The sequence below is a fragment of the Sinocyclocheilus anshuiensis genome, unplaced genomic scaffold, assembly GCF_001515605.1.
Source record: "Sinocyclocheilus anshuiensis isolate Anshui unplaced genomic scaffold, SAMN03320099.WGS_v1.1 scaffold1659, whole genome shotgun sequence".
Lineage (NCBI taxonomy): Eukaryota > Metazoa > Chordata > Actinopteri > Cypriniformes > Cyprinidae > Sinocyclocheilus > Sinocyclocheilus anshuiensis.
Genome location: NW_015551112.1, coordinates 183,642 through 206,105, shown reverse-complemented (window position 1 = coordinate 206,105; position 22,464 = coordinate 183,642). Strand labels below are relative to the sequence as shown.

At 35.5% G+C, this 22,464-nt stretch overlaps 2 protein-coding genes and 1 pseudogene across 4 annotated transcripts in view; 2 read left to right on the top strand and 1 right to left on the bottom strand.

The window, feature by feature from the left end:
• The window catches only part of LOC107662985 (cactin-like), a 15,880-nt gene extending 14,739 nt beyond the window's left edge, over positions 1-1,141 (bottom strand). For 2 of the 3 annotated variants that reach the window (XM_016453119.1, XM_016453120.1), the window contains exon 1: positions 827-1,141. In XM_016453119.1, coding sequence (XP_016308605.1) covers positions 827-922 — 96 coding nt within the window. In that variant the 5' untranslated portion in view covers positions 923-1,141. The remainder of the gene's footprint in view (positions 1-826) is intronic. The other variant, XM_016453121.1, reaches the window with a different exon arrangement.
• Positions 1,142-10,419: 9,278 nt separating this feature from the next.
• LOC107662966 (CD48 antigen-like) lies at positions 10,420-13,213 on the top strand (annotated as a pseudogene).
• Positions 13,214-14,061: 848 nt separating this feature from the next.
• LOC107662971 (uncharacterized) lies at positions 14,062-18,515 on the top strand. The gene is made up of 6 exons (XM_016453107.1): positions 14,062-14,116; positions 16,359-16,667; positions 17,007-17,258; positions 17,438-17,572; positions 17,961-18,001; positions 18,137-18,515. The coding sequence occupies exons 1-6, from the start codon at positions 14,062-14,064 to the stop codon at positions 18,200-18,202; spliced, it is 858 nt and encodes a 285-aa protein (XP_016308593.1). The 3' UTR covers positions 18,203-18,515.
• Positions 18,516-22,464: the final 3,949 nt, after the last annotated feature.

The window sequence follows — 22,464 nt, the reverse complement described above, 5'->3', positions numbered from 1 at the left end:
GATCACAAATGCAGACATGGTTTTATGTTTACGCGGCGCAATGCAACGCAACGCGTACAACGACAGTATAAGTCATTATAATCAGTAATTATGTCCCCACTGGATGCAACAAATGCCTCGTTTGTAATGGGTTTTCATGTTTTTGTGTCGTTGCTCCGGCCGGACACGGCATCAACACAGTATGGTGAGGGGCGTAACATTTCCGTCTCACGCTTGAGGTATTCGGCCAATCACAACGCACTGGATAGCTGGCCAATCACAGCACACCTCGCTTTTTCAGACCGATGAGCTTTGTAAAAATCGACGCGTTTCAGAAGGCGGGGCATAGAGGAGAAACAATAATGTACAGTATGTGGAAAATAATGTTTTTTTTTTTTACTTTAAACCGCATACAGACATTTCATTACACCAAATACACAAAATAATGTTCTTTTTAGCAGCATCATATGACCCCTTTAATATAAAAACCTTTAGATTTTTTTTGTTTGTTTGTTTTGTTTCTTGTCACTATAGCACTGCACTGTTAAATGTATTGTTGATTTGTTTGTTTACTTGGTTATTTTAATATTATTTTGAATATTTGTATTTAACTAATTATTCGTTCATTTCAATCTTATTTATTTATTTATTCAATCATACATGCATACATACATTTTGTCACTGTTTTTCTCTAAACTTTTCCACGGACCCCCTCCTATTATAAAAACTGACATACCTACAGGATTGTTTAATTTTTTATGGTTTATGGTTTTCAGTACCTGTCTCCGTCTTTCGATCTTCCGTGTGATCGTGCTCTTCTGTCTCGCGGTCAGAGGTCAGAGTGGTTCCGAGCATGTCTGTCCTCGGGCGAGCGGACATATCTACGGGATCTTTCTCCAGACCGGGACCGCGATCGGCTCCTACGATGCTTCTTCGATTCCATGTTTTCAGGTCCTGACGGCGCCGCGTCGCGTAAATATGTAGTTTACAATGTTTGTAACAATAATGTCTCTCAAATCAATTCTGTGATAATCCTTAGGCTGAAACGATAATACTTTATATTGAGAAAATGCGCTGTTTGATTAGTAACCGAGCTTTACACAAATATTCGTATAATTTCTAGCAGGCGGTATAAAGGGCTTCTTCTTCTTCTTTCCAGTTTAACGGCGGTTAGCATCCAGCTTATTGGTGCATTACCGCCCCCTTCTGCTCCGGAGTGTGGATCAGATCGGTTATCTATTCCCTTTTCTACGGTGGCCGAGAAGTGCTAAATCACAATTCTGAAAACAAAATAACAAATTACAAACGCAAATGCAAGTCTAAAAAAACTAAATAACAATTCAGAAAGTACAACAACAATTCAGAAAACATTATAACAAGTCAGAAAACACAATTATTATTATAATAATTTTTTATTCCATAGCAAGGGCAATTAATACAATACATTTAAATTGAGCTACTTTAATACCATCTCCGAACTTTCTACCACGACTCTGCTGTTCTTCGGCTGGTTCTTCCTGTATACGTTGATTGACAGATGTCTCGTCCAGTCAGCGGTGAGTAATCCCAAACCAATGGCGCTGTCTCAAACTATACCTACCTCTTCCAGTTTGTCTGATTTGTCGTTGTGTTTTCTGACTTGTTATAATGTTTTCTGAATTGTTGTTGTGCTTTCTGAATTGTTATTTTGTTTTTTAGACTTGCATTTGCGTTTGTAATTTGTTATTTTGTTTTCAGAATTGTGATTTGTTTAGCACTTCTCGGCCACCGTACTTTTCCTACTAAAACTTACACCTCACTCACATTGTCCCCTCACATTAATATCCACACACACATCACACATCAAATCCTGCCTAAAACCCCTGATTCCCTTAAAAAAGTAATCAATATTCTACTCTGTGCCCTATTTACTGTGCTTAGTAACCCTTGTAATGTGATCTCCTGCACCCCAATCTCCCTTAGTTTATTCTTCATTACCTGCCTCTGTGTTTCATATCTCTTACAAGTCATTATTATGTGCTCCACTGACTCCTCTTCTCGACATCCCTCACACAACCCTGTCTCGTGCTTCCCTATCATCTTTAGTGTTTTATTCAGTGAACAATGTCCCAACCTTAACCTAGTCATCACCGCATCTTCTCTCCTATTTCCGATTTCCACCCTTTCCTCTTTAACATTTCTCTGAATTGGATATAAATGCCGCCCTTTCTCCTCTCTTTCCCACCTCTCTTGCCAGCTTTTATTGATTTTCTCCCATACTATGCATTTAACCTCTGCTTTACTTACATTAATCTGCATTTCTACGTTGTCTTTTGTTAGTGCCCTTTTAGCCAGCCTGTCCGCCATCTCATTCCCCCTAATCTCAACATGTGCTGGGACCCACATATATCTTACCTGATATCCCTTATTAACTATTCTTGTGTTTAATTGAAGCAGTTCATACAGGATATCTTGCCTAGCTTTTGGGTATAAAGGGCTTCCAATGGGGGTCCTTTTTGAGGCGGAAAGTTGACGGCATTTTAATTTGAATGTTTAATAATAATTTAATAAACATTTTTGGAAGTATGTGGTGCTGGGTTTTGTCGATTGTGATCAATCTCAAAAGAAGAACAGTTTTATATAGTGTATATAGAGGCAGCACAAGTGGGACACTTTTTGATAAACTGTGTATTAAATACAAATAAATATATTCGACCAACACTTGTTATGCTTTAAACAAATTCTCAAAGTCTCTTGTATGTTTTTTTTTTTTTGAAGGAATATTGGTTGTTGTTGTTGTTGTTTTTAAAATATACAGAGATTAAAAAATGTTAAGTGGCCATTTTTATTCTTCAGGCTTTTTCATGTAAAATGGGACACATTTGTATCTAGTTTGTGCTTAGATAATACAATTTCTTACAAGTACAAATAATATTTTTTAAGTTGAAATTTTTTCTAAATTTAAAATAAATACTTTATAAAAATAGACGTACTAGTGGATTGTGCTATTGAGTGTAAAGCCATAAACGCTTAACGATTACTGAATTAAAACAGAAGCATAAATGTAAAGAATTATTAAAGCACTCCAACAGAAGTACAAAATTTACTTCTGTATTTTCTTTATAATTTAAAGATTAAAACACAACAGAAGGACAATAATAACTAGGCTAATTGAATTCAACAGAAGTACAATGTACTATGTAGTTTTAAAAAAGGCCACAATTTCCTCTATGATGTGCCTGCTTGTGTGTGTGTACTGTGTGTGTACTTGTGTGTGTGTGTACTGTAAGTGTTTGTATCCAACCGTGTGCTCAAGTGTGTGTGTAACACATGCTTTCATATTTGTGTGTTTATGTAGTATGTGGGTAAGTATGGGGAGAGCAGGCATGTGTTTATTTAGGCACTTTTTTACACCAAAATCTTAATCTTCAAAAATTTATTTTCTTACTTTTTTCTTTCACTGACATGTCTTCTACCTACAGTTAATGACATTTTCTGTAAAACAAAACAATTTCTCACATTAAGCAATGTATTATCTTTTAATATATAGGATGTCCCACTTTAGCTGAATGCAACTAATTTATCTAACATATTAAGATAAATTGGGACAGTAACAAAACTTGACATTTTTTTTAAATAAAATAAAGAAACTTCCACATCATTGCATAAAATTGTATAATCACATGAACACATGTAATACAAGTAATGTAATTTATATTGTAGATTGAAATACTGTTGTTTGTATTGGAATTTAAACCTTAAAGGGGTCATATGATGCGATTTCAATTTTTCCTTTCTCTTTGGAGTGTTACAAGCTCTTGGTGCATAAAGAAGATCTGTAAAGTTGCAAAGACTAAAGTCTCAAATCCAAAGAGATATTCTTTATAAAAGTTAAGAGTCAGCCACACCTACCTAAAACGACTCGATCTAACACGCCCCCACATGTCTACATCACGATGTGGGAAGATTTGCATAACGCCGCCCAAATGTTCACGCAAAGAAAGAAGGCGTAACTTTTATTCTCGCTGTAGTTTTGTTGACGCGGCGCGATGCAACGCAACGCGTAAAAAGACAGTATAAGTAATTATAATCCATAATTATGTCCCCACTGGATTCAACGAATGCCTAGTTTATAATGGGTTTTAATGTTTTTGAATTGTTGCTCCGGCCTGACAGGGCATCATCACAGTATGGTAAGGGAACACATTTCATTACACCAAATACACAAAATAATGTTATTTTTAGCAACATCATTATGACCGCTTTAACAATTTTAATAGAGTTAAACTATGGGCACTTACCATGTACTTTCTCAGACTTTCCAGCACTTGAGCAGTAACCACACCCATATGATTTACATTTGACAAATCAAATGTTGATATTCAAATTAAATGACATTTCAAGAGCACCCTTATATCAGTATATTTTTTAAAGGAGCACTAAGCTTATTTGTCCCATTTTAACTGATGTCCCACTTTTGCTGGTTTCACCCTAATGAGTCTGATTCTGTTGCTTGCAAAATTCCACATTCACAGATGCAAATATTCAAATTCTAGATCTCTCTTTTTTGTTTTCATGAAAGAATTTGAACAATACCTCACAGGCAGCGATTACATTGTCAGAGAACAAAAAAGACATTATCTGTTTGAAATTATTTTCCTGTTTTTCGTGACAAAAGCACTGTGACTGCAGTGGAGTCATTCAGGTTCCTGGGCACCACAATCTCTCAGGACCTGAAGTGGGACACTCACATTGACTCCATTGTGAAAAAGGCCCAGCAGAGGTTGTACTTCCTTTGCCAGCTGAGGAAGTTCAACCTGCCACAGGAGCTGCTGAAACAGTTCTACTCCGCCATCATTGAATCCATCCTCTGCACTTCAATAACTGTCTGGTTCAGCTCAGCTACCAAATCTGACCTCAGAAGACTTCAGAGGATAGTCCGGACTGCTGAGCGAATCATTGGTACAACCCTCCCTTCTCTCCAAGAACTGAACTTATCCAGAGTGAGCAAAAGGGCTGGCAGAATCACTCTGGACCCCTCACATCCAGCACACTCCCTCTTTGAACTGTTGCCATCTGGTCGACGCTACAGAGCACTGAGCACCAGAACGACCAGACACAGGAACAGTTTCTTCCCTCAGGCAATCCATCTTATGAACTCTTGACAATAACTGTGGAACACACACTATTTATACACTCATACACTTATTTATCTAACACTCATACTCAGTCTACACCTAAAATTTGCACATAATATACAGTACCTGTACATACAAAACTGTCTATTGTAATATACCTGCACATACAATTGTCGATGTATATATTTTTATTCCTTATTTACTTGTTCTATTTTTTTATTTTTATTTTTTTATTATTATCTGTGTTTTTTGTTCTGTCACTGTCATTCTGTTACACTGTGGAAGCTTCTGTCACGAAAACAAATTCCTCGTATGTGTAAACATACCTGGCAATAAAGCTCATTCTCATTCTCATTCTCATTCTCATTCTCTCATTCTCAAAACTTTTTTTTTTTTTCAATTTACACCACATTCAATGGTCCGTGTAGGTCCGTGTACCTACGTATAATTTGTTTTTTAATTTAATATTGAAATCAGCAAAATTGAAAAAACGGCAAATTTTCATTTTCATTTGTTCAAACAAAACGAAAAATCAAGAATTCTGCTTCATTTTTCGTTTTTAAGTTCAGCGACAGAAAACAAGTAAACTACTTGAATATTCGATCTCTAACTGTGGGTGGGAGTGAAACGCCCCTCTCCGCTGATTGGTCAACCAAACATTACAACATAATAATAGTCCTTAAAAAACATAATAAGAGTCCTCCGCTTTAACGGATTCTTGACATGTTTATTATTTCTACTACATTTGATCTCTTTCTCTTCATCAAACAGCCATATTAACGAATGGCTTGACACAAACCGTGTTGAGGCAGAGCCCATTGGACTATTTGCTCATCAGAGTGCTTGTTTCAGTGATTGACTTTAGTGAAATGTGAATTTGACGTCATGATTTGAAGGTGAACTCGTTTTAGTTATCAAGAACATATCCAAACCCTGAAATAACATTTCGACCAATAAGCCAGTGTCATCTGTGTCAGAAATTAACTTTCCCATAAAAGGCAACTGATTTTATTTTTTATTTTTATTTTTCCCTTTTGTATGTAATCTTTAATGTTAAATTGTTACATCAAATAAATTTGAATAATATAACAATAGGCTGTTACCAATAACATCACTATTCAGAGATATAGCCTGCGTCTGAAGATGCTTTTAGATGTATTTACAGTTTAATGCTGATCAGACGGCTGAATGTGTGTTTACATAGCAATTACAAATATATAATGAAATGAGATTAATGTTTTATACAATATTTTTAATACAGAAATATGAACAAAATGAAATGATACTTGAATTATGAAAGTAATATGTTCTATAGATCTGTGGTCGCTTGTGGACTGCAGTTGGTCAGATTACATGTCTCTCAACTCGGCGGCCATTTCAGAGCCGTGAAATTTGACACCTCTGCTCACTAGAAGGGGGAGGTGGGGGTCTTCACATCCGGGAATGTACGCTGGGTGTTTTGGGGTCTGTAGTTTTTGGACTCGGTGTTTTGAAGGCTAGTTTCCCTCACAGAAAGGATACTGCACATGCGGCTCGGATAATATCAATCTATGATAATCATATTACAAGTTATATATGGTGAAGAACGTTCAGCGGCGCCGTGGATTTTTTATATTTGAATCTTTGTTTTGAAACGTAAAAGCACAGCTAGCAATCTGATACACTGTTTATTGACAAAAAAGTACAGTACATTATGCATTTCAGTCAATATACAGTAAATATAAATGGATTATACAGGAGTGAGTCAACTGATGAGGTGAGAGATGCTGTGAAGCAGTATCCCAATACAGAATGCACATAAATGGAATGATATAAAGCTGGAGGATATGGATTCTATTTTAGATTTTGATAGACCAGATATATTTTATAATGTAGACAGTCTTGTGCATCCTGAAATAATTAAACCGATTGTAGAATACACAATATTTGAAATTTGGTCCAATTCACTTTGGCCATTTTGTATATTACTACTTAGAAAAACATAAAAATGAAACATAATTCAATTAATAATCAATTAAAGTGCTTGTGGCACAGAGTAATGTAGGATTGTGGGGTTAATGTGTTTTATAAAGCCTGTTTTTGCAAAGGAAACTCACAATGACACATTTAGATGCAGAAATAGACAATTTGACTCGCTTCACTTATAATGTAGTAACTCCTGTTTAGAAGCTGTTATTTGAAATATTATTTTTTTCTGGTACTTTTTGGCATCTAGTGGCATCAAACAAAGTAAATTGCAGAGAGCTGGACCTAAGAGAACCTGAATTACAGAATTTCAAAAAAATCATTTCTTTTAAAACTCCAAAAGCACCTATGTTTTTTTGTTTATTGTAATATTTGAAAAATATATAATGTTATTTATAAAGAATTACACTCATATTTTGTAGTTCAAAGGGTTTTCTTTACAATTAAACCATTTTTTTTTATTTCCTCCATTGTATGTGTGTAGGGTAAACATTTAGGCGAAAATACCAAAAAACGCCCAGAGCATATATTCGTTCAAATTGCTTCATTCATTCATTTAAGAATAAAATGAAGTGGCTGTCTATAATAATTGGTCATTGAATTGTTGTCTATAAAAATGGGTCTTTCAAAGACTCTGATTCATTCAGGAATGATAGCCTACACCAGTTCTGTGACTTTGGTTTAGTTAATGAGACACTGTACATATTCAATCGCGTTTGCTTCCATATTTTTTGTGCTTTACTCCAAAAGTGCGCACATATTGTAATATATAAAGTGCGCATGTATTCACACGTTTACCTCATATTTCTTTAAATATAATAGAATCATAATTTCTTAGTGACTCGCAGAAAGACGATTCTCTGCTGATCCATCAGTCAATATTGCGTGATCATAATTCCCACATTACGGTGACGGTTCTGCGTTTTGTCTCGTAATGCATTTATGCGTCAGTTTATTTTCAGTGTCTTCATTAGGCCACAATAGAGTGAGTTTTGAGTAAAAACATTGCGTATTAATGTCATACTGTCACTATGAAATTTTTTTTTTTTATCCCCACCGGGAAAAATATAATTCAGCAGAGACAGGAATACATTGACCAGAAGGGGGGAAACTTTTGATCTTTTCTTCCTTCTGTTTTCATTTGTTTCAGCCTTAGCAGCAGTCATTACTGTGTGTGTGTGCAGGGCAGGACTTACGGGGCCGGGGGCCCCTGGGCTTGAGGTTATGTTTGGGCCCCATACCTATACTACAAATGCCCTCAACTAGAACATTATTATGGAGTAACGCAAAATTGCTATTTGTTTGCTTTCTAATAAGCACAGGCTGCGACTGTGCCAGACGTTACTTCATGCAGAGAACATAAGTTAGGCTACATAATCACATAACTGAATGCCAGAATGTTAAGTATATTGTAATTTGCTTAGCCAGTATTATAAATTAAACTCAGGACCTGAATTTCGTTTTAGAAACAGTTTTGGTGGAAAACATTCAGGTACAGAAATGCTGCAGAAATGGAATAAACTGTAAATTAAAAACAGTAAATTCACTGTAAATTAAACAACAGATTAATTCTTAAAATTCAAGTTACAAAAGTTATTCAGTCAAGAGCAGTGAGTGATTTTGCCTTTTGTTGTTAACAATAATTAACAATAACCAATAGGGCTAATTAATTAACATTGTTAACATTAACATTTGGTATGAAAGTGACAGCAGCTTGTATACCTGCTGTCTGTCAGTCTGTGTTAATCACTCTGCTCAAATCTGCTCTTGACTAAATAACTTTTTCATATTTAATATGGATTAATATGTAAATATAATCTATATCTGTGACTTTATACATCATAGTATTTTGTTCCTGAATAGTAGCAGCTACTGTTAGTTTTAGGCTAGCCTACCTGAAAAAGTTAAAACACAGTTTGTTTCATTTGTAGCCTATCCTTGTACTATTGCATTGCTAGTAACTTGTTCATTTATTACAGACCGTTTAATTGTCTTTATGTAACATTATTTATTAAAATGCAAGGTTACTTGAGTCAGAAACAATGAAAACAATAACCTTTTCTTGAGGTGTTTGCGATGAGGCTTCATGTGCGCGGTGCTTTGGATGTGACCGTGAGCGCCCAGAAATCTAGTTTGGAGCGCGCCAGTACCGAATAGTTTAAAAAGACTTAAAAAGACGTGCAAATGATAAACGTTTGTGATGATGCAACACTGACCCGATTAGGCAAGTGACAGTTCTGTCAGCTGAGCTAAAGTCTTGTATGGAAGCGTGCAGCATTTCTCTTAGTGCAGACGAGATGCGCTGATGTGAGGCAATTTTGAGAGAGTGAGAGCGAGAAGACGCGGTACAGCTGAACCACTCTCACTATTTTCAAATGACTGACAATCTGATGTTCTGTGTGAATTTTTTTTTACTCATCTAACCTACATTGTTTATTAAATAAATGTTTGCGGGAATTTTCCAAACGTGCGAAACCTGCGAAAATGAGTAAAACCAAAATGCACAATCCCGCACCGAGATTCAGGATGTGATTAAACATATATTCTGTTATATAGAGATTTATAAAATAAATTCCCACGACTTTTCCAAATCTTTCTAAGGTTTTCATGACCGTACGAACCCTGTAAATGGCTATTTTTATTTTTTTAAATCGTTTTGATGAAACTTCTGCTCCACTTTGTGTGGAGGTAGTGAGACGGGACAAAGTCCCTGTAAAATATTAGGTTATTCTATAGTCTTTGGAGAGGAGAGAGCGCTCAAAACTCTTCAGATTAATTTAGTGGAACATTAATATAATATAGAATCATCCTCTGTAAAGAAGTGAGGCGTGAACATGAGAGAATGTATCATTATCTTTCTAAATGTGCGCTCTTTTGGGCTAAAGGCTTAATTGAACCGTTTAAAGTAGGCTAGCCATGTGATGAGTAATGAATCGGCGATTCGGCGCAGTGCAGACGTGATTTAATACGCGTGTCCTTTTTCTATGTGAAAAAAATCATAAATTCCAGTTTATGCTGTTTGGTTATGGCTTCGAAGGTCGTAGTTGGAAGCTGTTAGCCCCGGCTGGCCCGTGTGCGCAGTTGAAATGCGGCTAATAATTTCTGACTGGCACATAACTGAACAAATGTAAACGGGTTAAGGCGGGGCCCCCTACAAGGCGGGGCCCCTGGGCTGCAGCCCATTCAAGCCCAATGGTAAGTCCGGCCGTGTGTGTGTGTGTGTGTGTGTGTGTGTGTGTGTAATAAAGTTGTCTAAATATAACAAAATCCCCCTGTGGATGTTTGAGAATGTTCTCTTTTGGGAAAACAATTAAAATATATATTTGGTATTTAGTAGTTGATTAGTAACTGTTCTGTTTGTGGTGGGAGAGTTATAAAGAGGCTCCTCCAGTGTCACTGCACACATATCCAACTTCCTGTTTTAAGAATACAACATCAGCCATCGTGATGTTTGCTACCATGGCAGTAGATCATCTGTTTGCATCCTTCATCCTTCTCCTTATCTCAAACACAGGTAATAAACTCAATTAATGAATGTATGTACAACAATTAAAATTTCTAATACTATGTTTTGTCATTTTCTAGTGCTTTATGTATGATGATGTTTGTAAAAAGCAATTACATTTAGTTTGCCGTAGTTCAACATCTCATTAAGGCTATTTTATTTGTAATTATTAGAATTATTAGTTATTTTTGTTATATATTATGAATCACATATCACAGAAACATGTATTTTATATCCATGCATTGATTCATTGTCTCGTGGTCTAGAGAGACCACACACCTCCATGTATTTCTATATGTGTTAATATATTAACTATAAAAAGAATGAACTGAATGGCAATGTTAATGTGAGATGACATGATATAATTATGCAAGGGAAAAATACTTTTATTGCTTATGAACTCATTGTGGTTTATTTATTTATCCAAATAGGTGTATATTGTGTGACATGGGATGAGATGGAGGTGTAAAATGTTCTGAACTGTGTTTCTCTCTCCTCAGGGTTCAGTGCTGAGATCTCTGTGTTTGTTCAGATGGGAGATTCTGTTCAACTGGATATACAGACACAAGAACTACCAGAGTTTGATGATTTATCCTGGAAAAAAATTAAATCAGAGAATATAGTTAAATATACAAGTGAAACTAAAAGAGTAAGACTTCTCTCTTCCTACAAGGACAGAGTAGATTTCAATAATAAAACCTTCTCTCTGACTCTGAAGAACATGCAGAAGACAGACAGTGGGCTCTACACAGCAATAGCAAGTGCAGAATCAGACAACAACATTGTTACATACAGAGTATCTGTTATAGGTGAGTCTCATTTCTTTGTGTGATTTCATGTGTTCCTGCATAACAGACAATTCATAAGCATAATTGTTAATTTTTTTGTGTGTTTTATTTACAATGTAACCAGCTTGTGCATATTATCTTTATTTTAGGATTTTGTCTGCTTCTGCAAAAACTGAAAAATCTGAAGAAAAAAAAAATGTTGCTCATATAATATTCTATGTTTATAATGTGTGATGTGTTTAGACGTGAATGTCTACTGCACCACTGCTGTGAATGTGATCGTGATCTTGCAGTAAATGTGTGTTTCAGACGCTGTGGAGGCTCCTGTCCTGACTGAACTCAAACTGGTTCAGTGGTAACTTCTGTACTGTGAGCTTCACATGCAGAGCTCATGAGCTCATGATTGACTCTAGCTATCAGAACAACAGCTGCTCTCCAGAGGAAGTGACATCACAGATCAACACTCTCATCCTGGACTGCAGTGAAGAGTCCATCATCTGTAACCATAGCAACCCTGTCAGCTGGAAAGAAGACAGAATAAACATCACACAGCTCTGTGAAGGTAAATATCTGTTTCAAGATCAATAACTAGTCTTTATCTCACAACTCAAATCTCTGTTGGTCTTGGTTTACACACTGCAAGCTGCATTTTCTAATTATTTATTAAGTAACTTACTATGAATAAACTGATTATTACGGTTCTTCTTTTTTACTTTCCAGAGGATGAAAGATTCCAACTCTCCTACAGTTCATCTTACATGGCTGTGCTCATTATTGTGTGTGTTGTTGTGGGAGTGATAGTGTTTGCTGGTTTGGTCCTTTACTGTTGCTGCAAGAATAAAACAGGTTTGCCTTCTCAAATAAATGATCTCATATTTAAAACTGAAACAGTTTCTGTAGTACTAAAAGAATTAGTACTAAATGACTAAATGAATGTCTCACCTTATGTTATAGATTTAGGTTTATAATTAATTTTCCATTGGGTGCACAACTTAACTATGAAATTTAAATGCACAAAATGATCTTGTTGCAACATAAATTTATTTTCAGATCTTTGCTTGTGTTCTAACTGAAATAATGATTTTACTGTTGGCAACAAATACTCAACTCATAATTTCAAATTTCATACACTGTTTTACAGTCGGACTAATAGGTTCCATTTGACTCTATAAATTCCACAGAGACTCTTCAAAACAAACTGTCTAACATACACTTATAGTAATATTCAATTATTATTAATATTATAGTAACATTATAATATTATAGTAATATTAAATATTTAACAATATTAAACTTCTAGACTATCAGTCAGTTAAATGAGCGAAATCTCACCTTTTTAAGTATAAAATATGACAAGAATCAAACACAAACAAACATGTTTCCACACAACCTGTAATCTGTGCACTAAACCTACATTCTGACCTCTCAGGTGTCAAACAGGCTAAAGATACAGACTACGATGATGTTGAGGTGAGATTCAAATGACTGTTCATCTCTATTCCTGCAGACGTCAGATCTCAATACAAACTCAATACTGAATATTAACTGTTTCACTTGACAGTCTGTGATGGGTTGTTTTATTTCTCTTCAGACTCTGACCCAGAAGATGACAGGAGATACATGGACCACTGTTACCTACTGTACCATAGGACAACACCAAACACCTTCATCTGCTCAGGACTGCTGAAGACTCACAAACAGAACTTAAAGCCTTAATTTAGCTTCCTGACTTAATGATTCTTGTGGAAGTGTACAGACACTATTTCTATTGTGAGTCCAATGAACTTCAGACAGTCACTGCAGATGTTATAAATGAGTCCTTCACTGCTTCTCGCATGTAATTTAAATATAGTTTCAAGTAATCATACTCTGTTTTTTTATATGTGCTTTTGTGCTTTCGATTTTCCTTTCTTGACCAGGTTTCTGTTGAACAAGAGATTTTAAAATGTGAAATTTTCTTGAAAATGTGAAGTGGCTCACAGTTCACTCATTACTTATGTTTTTGTAAAACAATTTACACCAAATGACAAAAAAGCAATCAAAAGTCCAAATATTTGACAAAAAGTAGAAAAAACTGTTTATTGATCAATTTAACAACCTATTAATTAAACTATTAATAGTACACTACACTCCTCACAATTCAACCAACCAGACCGTGCCACCTTGGAGTAAAGTTACGACATGTACAGCGAAACCTGAACAGAAAGTGAGTCATCCATCACATGATTTTCTGAATACAAAACCAGTCTTGATACACGGCTTCATTGCACTGCGTACTTGATAAAAACTTTGAAGCCTCTGTGTTATATGTAACACCACTATCCCATCTTCCATGTCTCCTTGAAAGTTCTTTCTGCATGTGTTCAACTGAGGAATGATGATGCATTGTATAAGTAGCATAAGTAGTTTTCTCTGTCTGTTCCTCCTCCTTCAGAATCCACACACAGCTATATATATATATATATATATATATATATATATTTTATTTTTATTTATTTTTTTTTTTTTACCTGGTTCAAATTAAAGACTTGATCTCAACTACATGTATGTAAGGAGCTTTTAAAAGCAATAAATCAAATCTAACTATTAACTGTTAAAATGCTGAATTCATTGTCTGTGGTCGGAAGAAGCTAACCGAGTGTCAGTTTACCCATATACAACTTCCTTTTCTAAAACAGCAACACCAGTCATTCTGATGTTTGTTACAATGGCAGTAGATCCTCTGCTTCCATCCTTCATCCTTCTCTTCGTCAGTAACACAGGTAATAAACTCAATTAAATGATTAATTCAGTTAGTTATTAATGATTATCTTTATGATGATTGCTGCACAGGTCAGAGTTTACATGGTTTTGAAAATTTAACTCGATAGTGTGTCTCATGTAACAATAGTAATTGCTAAGACTAAGTTTTGCCATTATTTAATGCTTTATAATCATATAAAGTCATTATCAATCTGCCATAGTTGTGTGTCTCAGGTTGTCTGATAGTTGTCTCAAGCAGAGTATCTGCACATTTACATTTATTCATCCAGCAGATGTTTTCATCCAGATGCTTTTATTCATTATATAGAGGCAATACTAAAATAAAGTTTCAAACATCGTCTAGAAGAAACAGGCTAGAACAGTGATTAGTCTCTAACACTAGTTTTAGAGAATAATTTCTGTTACATTAGAGAATGGAAGACAAAATGTTTATCTGACTACTGTTTCTTGAAACACTGTTTGGGAAGTAAAGCACAAAGTGCTACTAGAGCTATAGAGATTTTATAAAGTCATAAAATTCATATAAAATCAATTAAATTTTGAGTTACTTTGGTTATACTGCATGAACCATGTATCATAGAGATTTTATATGCATAATCGAGGGGTGAGAACCAGAAGGGTGTAAGTGACATTTTGGGTGAAATGGCGATATATATATCGAACGAAAGCTCTTGATGAGCTCTTTCTACTGCCAAAAGGACACAAGTGAATTCATAATATTTTTGGAGTTATTCATTAGAAACCAAAAGACTTAACACTGAAAATACTAAGCCAGTTGGTGCCAAAAGGGCGTAACTGCACTTACACCACTTTGACATTGAGAAATGTATGGAGGGCAAAGCCTGTGGATAGCACATGAGTCAAAATGACTGACAAAACAAATAAGTGTGGTAGGTCAACATGAGAAGACAGCAGTTTTTAACTACTGAAGATGTATTATTAAGCTTATTTTGTGACAAAGAGCTGGATGATGATGGAGAAAATTAAAATATCCAGCATTCAATGTTGTGAGGTGTAGCTAGCTAGCAGGTAGTAACCAATAACTTACATTCTAATGGCATATCATACAGGCACTCGGTTACTGCTTAGCCACAAGAGAGAGAATGCATAGAAGGGATTATAATTATTATTGTTACTAATAATTAGTTATGCAATTCATTACTTCAGTATCATTCAGTTAATGATATTTGCTATCATATTTTTTTATTACAAACCCTAGTAAAATAGTAATATACTGTATTGAAAATACATTATTTCATACTAGTTCAAATCTATTAACATTTTATTTGCTTTATTTATTGTCTATTTACTGACATATCACTCTATACTTATATAAATATAAAAATTATAATTAAACTTTATTTGGAGTACTACTTGTGCACAATGGACATTTCTCCATATTAAGCCAAAAATGTGTTTTAATGTCACTATTGATGAGGATTGTATGATCTTTGAATAATATTTAAATGCAAGATATTTAAAGTGTACCTAAAATATACTTGCAATAGTTCCACTTTCAACACAATCAAATATAGTTCAGTATATCTTAAGTTGGACCTCAGCAATGCTTTCTTACAATTAAAGTGCATCAAGTACAAAATTAGTCGTTCCAATTTAGCAGACTTTAAGTATACCAGTTTAGTAATATGCAAATGTATTTGTAGTATACTTAGCATGAAATATATGTATTTCAAATTCATTTTGGCTGGGTAAACTATGGTAAATTTTAGTTTTGGCCCTCCTGTAAAGTTGGGGAAATGTCACTTATGCCCTTCTGGTCCTCACCCCTCGTAATGCAATCTACAATAGTGCATATACATGTGCTGTTTATTCTTCATGTAGTCTGGAGTGTCATATAGTGCCAAAAATCAGCAAACACGCATTTAACTTTTTTTTCAGAATGGCTGCCAGTGGACAATAAAAATGTAGGTTGTTGTCTGTTTGACTAAAATAGCTTTAACTCCAGAATGGAATCAGTCATTTGATGAAATTTGATACATGAATGTAAAGCTTCACTTCGACACTCTTAACAAAACTATAAAAATGATAAACCACTATGTGACATGTATGTATGCAATGTCTTTGACCAAGGACATTTATTTTACTGTGAGTACAGCCCTAACGCATTGCTAAAATAATGATACATATGATTTATGTCACCAGATACAGGAATGTGAGATAATGACAAGGGATGAGATGGAAGTGTAAAATGTTCTGAACTGTGTGTTTCTCTCTCCTCAGGGTTCAGTGCTGAGATCTCTGTGTTTGTGCAGACGGGAGCTTCTGTTCAACTGGATATACAGACACAAGAACTACCAGAGTTTGATGATTTATACTGGAAAAATGATAAATCAGAGAATATAGTTAAATATACAAGTGAATCTAAAAAAGAAAAACGTTACTCTTCCTACAAGGACAGAATGGATTTCAATAATAAAACCTTCTCTCTGACTCTGAAGAACATGCAGAAGACAGACAGTGGACTCTACACAGCAATAGTAGCTGCAGAATCAGACAACAACATTGTTACATACAGAGTATCTGTTATAGGTGAGTCTCATTTCTTTGTGTGATTTAATGTGTTCCTGCATAACAGACAATTCATTGGAGTAGTTTGTTACATTTTTCACTTTTATATTTAAACCAGCTTGTGGCACTTTTTTTGGCGATTTTAACCTTTCACATAGAGAATGCAGATAAATAACATGGTTAAAGAAATATTTTTGGATCATGTTTATACTTTGCATTGTGTTTAGATTTTAATGTACAGTAGACAGCATCTCTGTTGTCTTTATTTAACAAAAGAAATGTTTATACTTTTTTTTTTTAAATCACTGGGCTGTGAAACTGTGAATGTGTTTCTGATTTTGGTTTAAATGTGTGTTTCAGATGCTGTGGAGGCTCCTGTCCTGACTGTGAACTCAAGCGGATCTAGTGATTCCTGTACTGTCAGTTTTACATGTAGAGGTCATGACTTCACACTCAGCTCCACTTTTGTATATGGCAGCTGCTCACGAGAGGAAGTGACATCACAGATCAACACTCTCATCCTGTTCTGCAGTGTGGAAGCCATCATCTGTAACCATAGCAACCCTGTCAGCTGGAAAGAAGACAGAATAAACATCACACAGCTCTGTGAAGGTAAATATCTTCTTCAACATCAATAACTAGTCTTTATCTCACAACTCAAATCTCTGTTCTTAGTTTACACACTGCAAGCTGCATTTTCTCTAATGATTTTTTACAACGATGATTGTTATATGACTAAACTTATATATGAATAGACTGATTATTGCAGTTCTTCATATTTTACTTTCCAGAGAATGAAATAACACAAATGACGACAAACTCCTACGGTTCATCTTACATGACTGGGCTGATTATTGTGTTTGGTATTGTGGGAGTGATATTGTTTGCTGGTTTGATTCTTTACTGTTACTGCAAAAATAAAAAAGGTATGTCCATCTCATAAATACTGAAAAACTCATATTTCTTTAGTACTTTCTTTAGTACTTTAGTATTTTGGAATATGAAAATGAATGTGGGGTAAAATTAGCTACAAGGTTTATATTGAAAAACAGCACACACGGTAATGTAACACAGCCTAAAATTCGATTGGTCAATGGGATATTAAACCCAGATACATCATTTGTCTAGTTTTATCTCATTGTCCTTCTGAGCACAACATAAAGACTCCTTGCAATTGTTTCAAAAGAGATTTTTAAAAAATCTGAAAAAAAAAAGACCTTTTTGAGTCTTAAATCTGACAGAAATCAAATGCAAACAAACATGTTTCCACACAACCTGTACTCTGTGCACTAAACCTACATTCTGACCTCTCAGGTGTCAAACAGGCTAAAGATACAGACTACGATGATGTTGAGGTGAGATTCAAATTACTGTTCATCTCCATTCCTGCAGATGTCAGATAATAAATGTCAAACTCAGTACTGAATATTTACTGTGAATATTTACTATTTACATGACATTCTGTGACGGTTTGTTTTATTTCTTTTCAGACTCTGACCCAGAAGATGACAGGAGATACATGGACCACTGTTACCTACCGTACAGTAGGACAGTAGTACCTTCATCTGCTCATCATGACTGCTGAAGCTCAGACTGAACTGAGTTAAAAACACTTTGATGATTAACTGGACTCACAAATGGAGCTTCAACTCTAAATCTAGCTTACTTAATGACTCTTGTTGGAAATTTACAGGCTCTCTTCAGTCAGTTATTGCAGAATGCTTTAGTAATGTAGTCATGCACATTGTGTTTTTATGCTATTTGAATTTTCCTTTCTTGGCCAGGATTTTCTTGAACAAGAAAATTTAAATGTAGTATTAAAAAAAAACTCTCCCCTGGATAAGTACAGGTTATATTTTATAATACTTTACAATAAACTTGTTCTCTTATGAGCTCTGTGATAACTGAAGAATTCATGCCATCTTTACTACCGTGTTCACTAGTTTCTTCGAATTGCCTTCAACAGATTTTTTTTTTAAAAGTCAGATAGTGTTAGTGTAGTTACATCATCTACCAGCAGGGGCTCGCTAACTAGATGAACATAGAGCCATTGGTGTGAACCCTTAAAAGTGAATCCCATCTGTGCTTTTTTTACTAGTATAACCAGTTCTTTTCACAGAATGCTTGTACATGTTGTATTTGTCCAGTCTGTGTAGTTTATTGTTGGGTGCTGGGATGTTTTCTGTGATTGGTTTAATTTTTCATAGTTTCTAGTCTCATCTATATGCAGGAACTGTTTCTCAAAGAAACATTTGATATCTGACTTGTTATAAAGAGACTTTGTCAATGTAACTTGTTAAGATGAAGCAGTAAACACTTTTACTTATTTGCGTGCTTGGGTTGGTTTGGGGTGTCCCCTCGGTAGAAATCGCGCTCTGGGGGGGACGTAGATCAGACCTAAAGGGCACTTTAGCGTCGACTTGAGCCCCCCACCTTTTGCACACCACTGAACACAGGTAATAAACTCAAATCTGAAAAAAACTGAAAGTCTGTTTCTATGTTTGGTTATTTTCTAGTGCTATCTATAATGTGGTTTGTATAAAGCAGGGTTCCTCAATTAGTTTTCGCCGAGGGACGATAAAAAGTATCTTTTCCATGTAGTTTTTGTCCTAACCACCCACAACAGCGACACGTGACAATAAGATCGCAGACTTATAAATGCATTACCGCCACCTATCTCTCAAACGGACCATTGACACTCCTAATTGAGATTGTAGATAGAGTGTCAATGGTCCATTTGAGAGATAGGTGGCGGTAATGCACTTATAAGTCTGCGATCCGCCGTAAAGCAAGAAGAAGAAGAAGATGCGTCAGGCGCCGGCTGTTGATTGCGCTCAGGACAGTTCGGACATTGTGGTGAAAATCAGAGGTAAAAAAACTATATAAATACTGTTCAGTTTCTTGCACAGACCGATCGTTTTGTCTTTACACATAAATGTATCATCACGAGCCACAGGGTTTAATTTGGTTTTGTGTATGTTTTTTTGACTCTTAAAGCCGTGATTCCCATTCACTTACATTATATGACTGACAGACTGCAACGGTTTGAGTTAAAAAATCTTCGTTTGTGTTCTACTGAAGAAACAATCACCTACATCTTGGATGCCCTGGGGGTAAGCAGATAAACATCAAATTTACATTTTTGGGTGAACTATCCCTTTAAGTCTTCGCCAGTTGTTGATTTAACATGACACACTTTGATGAAACGCTCCTTTATTTGCATGTCATGGACAAACCGGACCACAAAGGATACTTGCTCTGAGTGTGACACATCAGTAGTTTCATCCAAAAGAACTGAAAATATATTGGCCTCATTAATCTCTTTCAGAATTACATTCCTCACTTGTGTTCCAAAAGATTGTATAACGTAATTTTGGGTCCTGTTGGATAAACGTGTCACCTGTGGCTTCTTCTTTTAGGACTGAGTGATCTGTATACACTCAAGAAGCATTCTGAGGACACTGTCATATTTCGCTAAGAGGTGCACAAGCTCAAGGAAGTTTGAACTGGTGCTACTTTCATCATGTCCCCTAAATCCAAGTCCTTGTCTTGCCAAATATACTGTGATGTCTATTATAAGCAAAACAATATTTCTGTTTTTCTGTCTTTCTTTTTCATTTTGTAACTCACATTCTGCAGCCTGAGCTTTAAAAGCTTCAACTAAAGGCCCTTTTCTATAGTTGGCCCACCTCACTATACTGATTATGGGCTTCAGTGGATCCATGCTCATGAATCTTTTCAACCGCCTTCCTCCAGTTGACAACTCCAGTTGTTCTCCACGCTCTCCTGGCTTTAAACTTTTCTTCTGTCAAAAAGAGACGACAACTAAAGCAGTACATTTCATCTTTTTCCACAGAATACTCCAGCCAGTTGTTACCAGCATACCACTGGCTCTGAAAAGACCATCCTTGTGGATTTTTTGGAAAGCCAGCTACTTGTTGACATGGCCCAAGAGAGCAGCAGAACTGTATGTAGTTCCTATTAACCTTTATTTTAAGCTAATCAACATGAGCTGGGTCTGTTGGAAACTGAAGGGCCATCAAGTATGGATCAGTGTCTGGTGCTTTTGTACCCTGAACCTGGTATTCAATATCTGCTTCTGTAGCTCCTTCCTCTGTCATCTCTCTATCCTTTTCTTGAATCATCTCTTCCTCGCTGGGCCTAATGTCTCCTTGTATTTTCTCAATTATATCTCACTTTCTTCCTAATTGGCGCTATCCTTCATCTTTCTTTCTTGTCTCAAATGCTTTCACTTGAATCTCTTCAATACTCTCCTTATCTGAACTGCAACTCTCTATGAAAAACAAATTTCATTATTTTTATATTAAAGTGATGGTTTGCCCCAAAATGAACATTCTTTCTTCTGTGGAACATAAATTTGATTACATATTAATTTTGTCTATATAATGGCGTCCCCATTTCTGTTAATTTTGTTCCCCACTGGCTTTCAATAACAAAACAATTCTTAAAAATATTACAAAGAAGAAAGTCATACAGGTTTGGAACTGCATATAGGTGAGTAAATGACGATAGAATTATCAAGTTTTGTGAATTTTTCCTTTAACAAAAACTTCTTATTGCTCTTAAGTGTTCACTATTTTCAGTGTTGGGGAGTTACTGGTTGCATGTAACGGAATTACGTAATTTAATTACAAAATAAATGTAATTGTAATCAGTTACAGTTACTGAGAAAAATATGTAATTAAATTAGTTACTTATGAGAATGTTAACGATTACAAAGGGGTTTGCATCTGAATTTGTTCACACACTCACACACACAAACAAATTAAAATAGTGCAACCTATTTTATGGACTGTAATATAAGTATAACAGCTTATTAGCTTAAGAAATTGAAACAGTACCTTTATCTTTATTCTCTCTCCTCAGCCAACTTGTGAGAGGGATGCTGCCTTTGGCTACATCAGAGAGATCCTTTTATATAATGTTTTTTTTCTTTTTATCTTTTCTTTCCTTGGCATTCTATGAAAGACGTTGATAGTAATAGAATGCATAACACATCAAACAAAAATAGAGAGATGATGATATTACTAAATATTATTAACTTTTACTTTACCAAACTAAACAGTGAGAATCAAGTTAGTCATGTTGAATTCATGTTTAGTTTTGTTGATATTGTAAACTTTGCTTGGCCTTGGATAAAAACAAATGAAATGTCAATGTCAGAAATGTGGCAGCAATCAAGTTACACCTTTATTATAATTAAGCATAACTCGCATGCTCCCGCATTCGCTACGTTTACAACAGCTTTATGGTAGGATAAATGTAAATTTTCTATGTTACCTGTCGCAGTTAAGAGTGGCCTACCACTCCACTTCCGCCTAATATGTCCACCAAAATACTCATTATCAATTAATTACAAGTTTGTTCAAAATATTTTATTTTGTATTTATTATTATTGTTAGTGGCAAATGGTATTTTTTATTATTATTATTGTTGTTATTTACTTTGAGAAGAAAGGGGCACTTTACACTTCGAGACAAAAGGGGCAGGGTTGTTAAGTGACATGACATGTGTGGTTACTAGGAATTAGTGCTCTCCATCCAAAGTGCACACACACACAGCAGTGAACACACACACACACGGAGCAGTCATTTATGCTGCGGCACCCGGGGAGCATTTGGGGGTTCGGTGCCTTGCTCAAGGGCACCTCAGCCTTGGTATTGAAGGTGGAAGAGAGTGCTGTACATTCACTCCCCCCACCTACAATCCATGCCGGACCTGAGACTCAAACTCACAACCTTTGGGTTATGAGTCCAACTCTCTAACCATTAGGCCACGACTTCTCCTTGTTGATTTC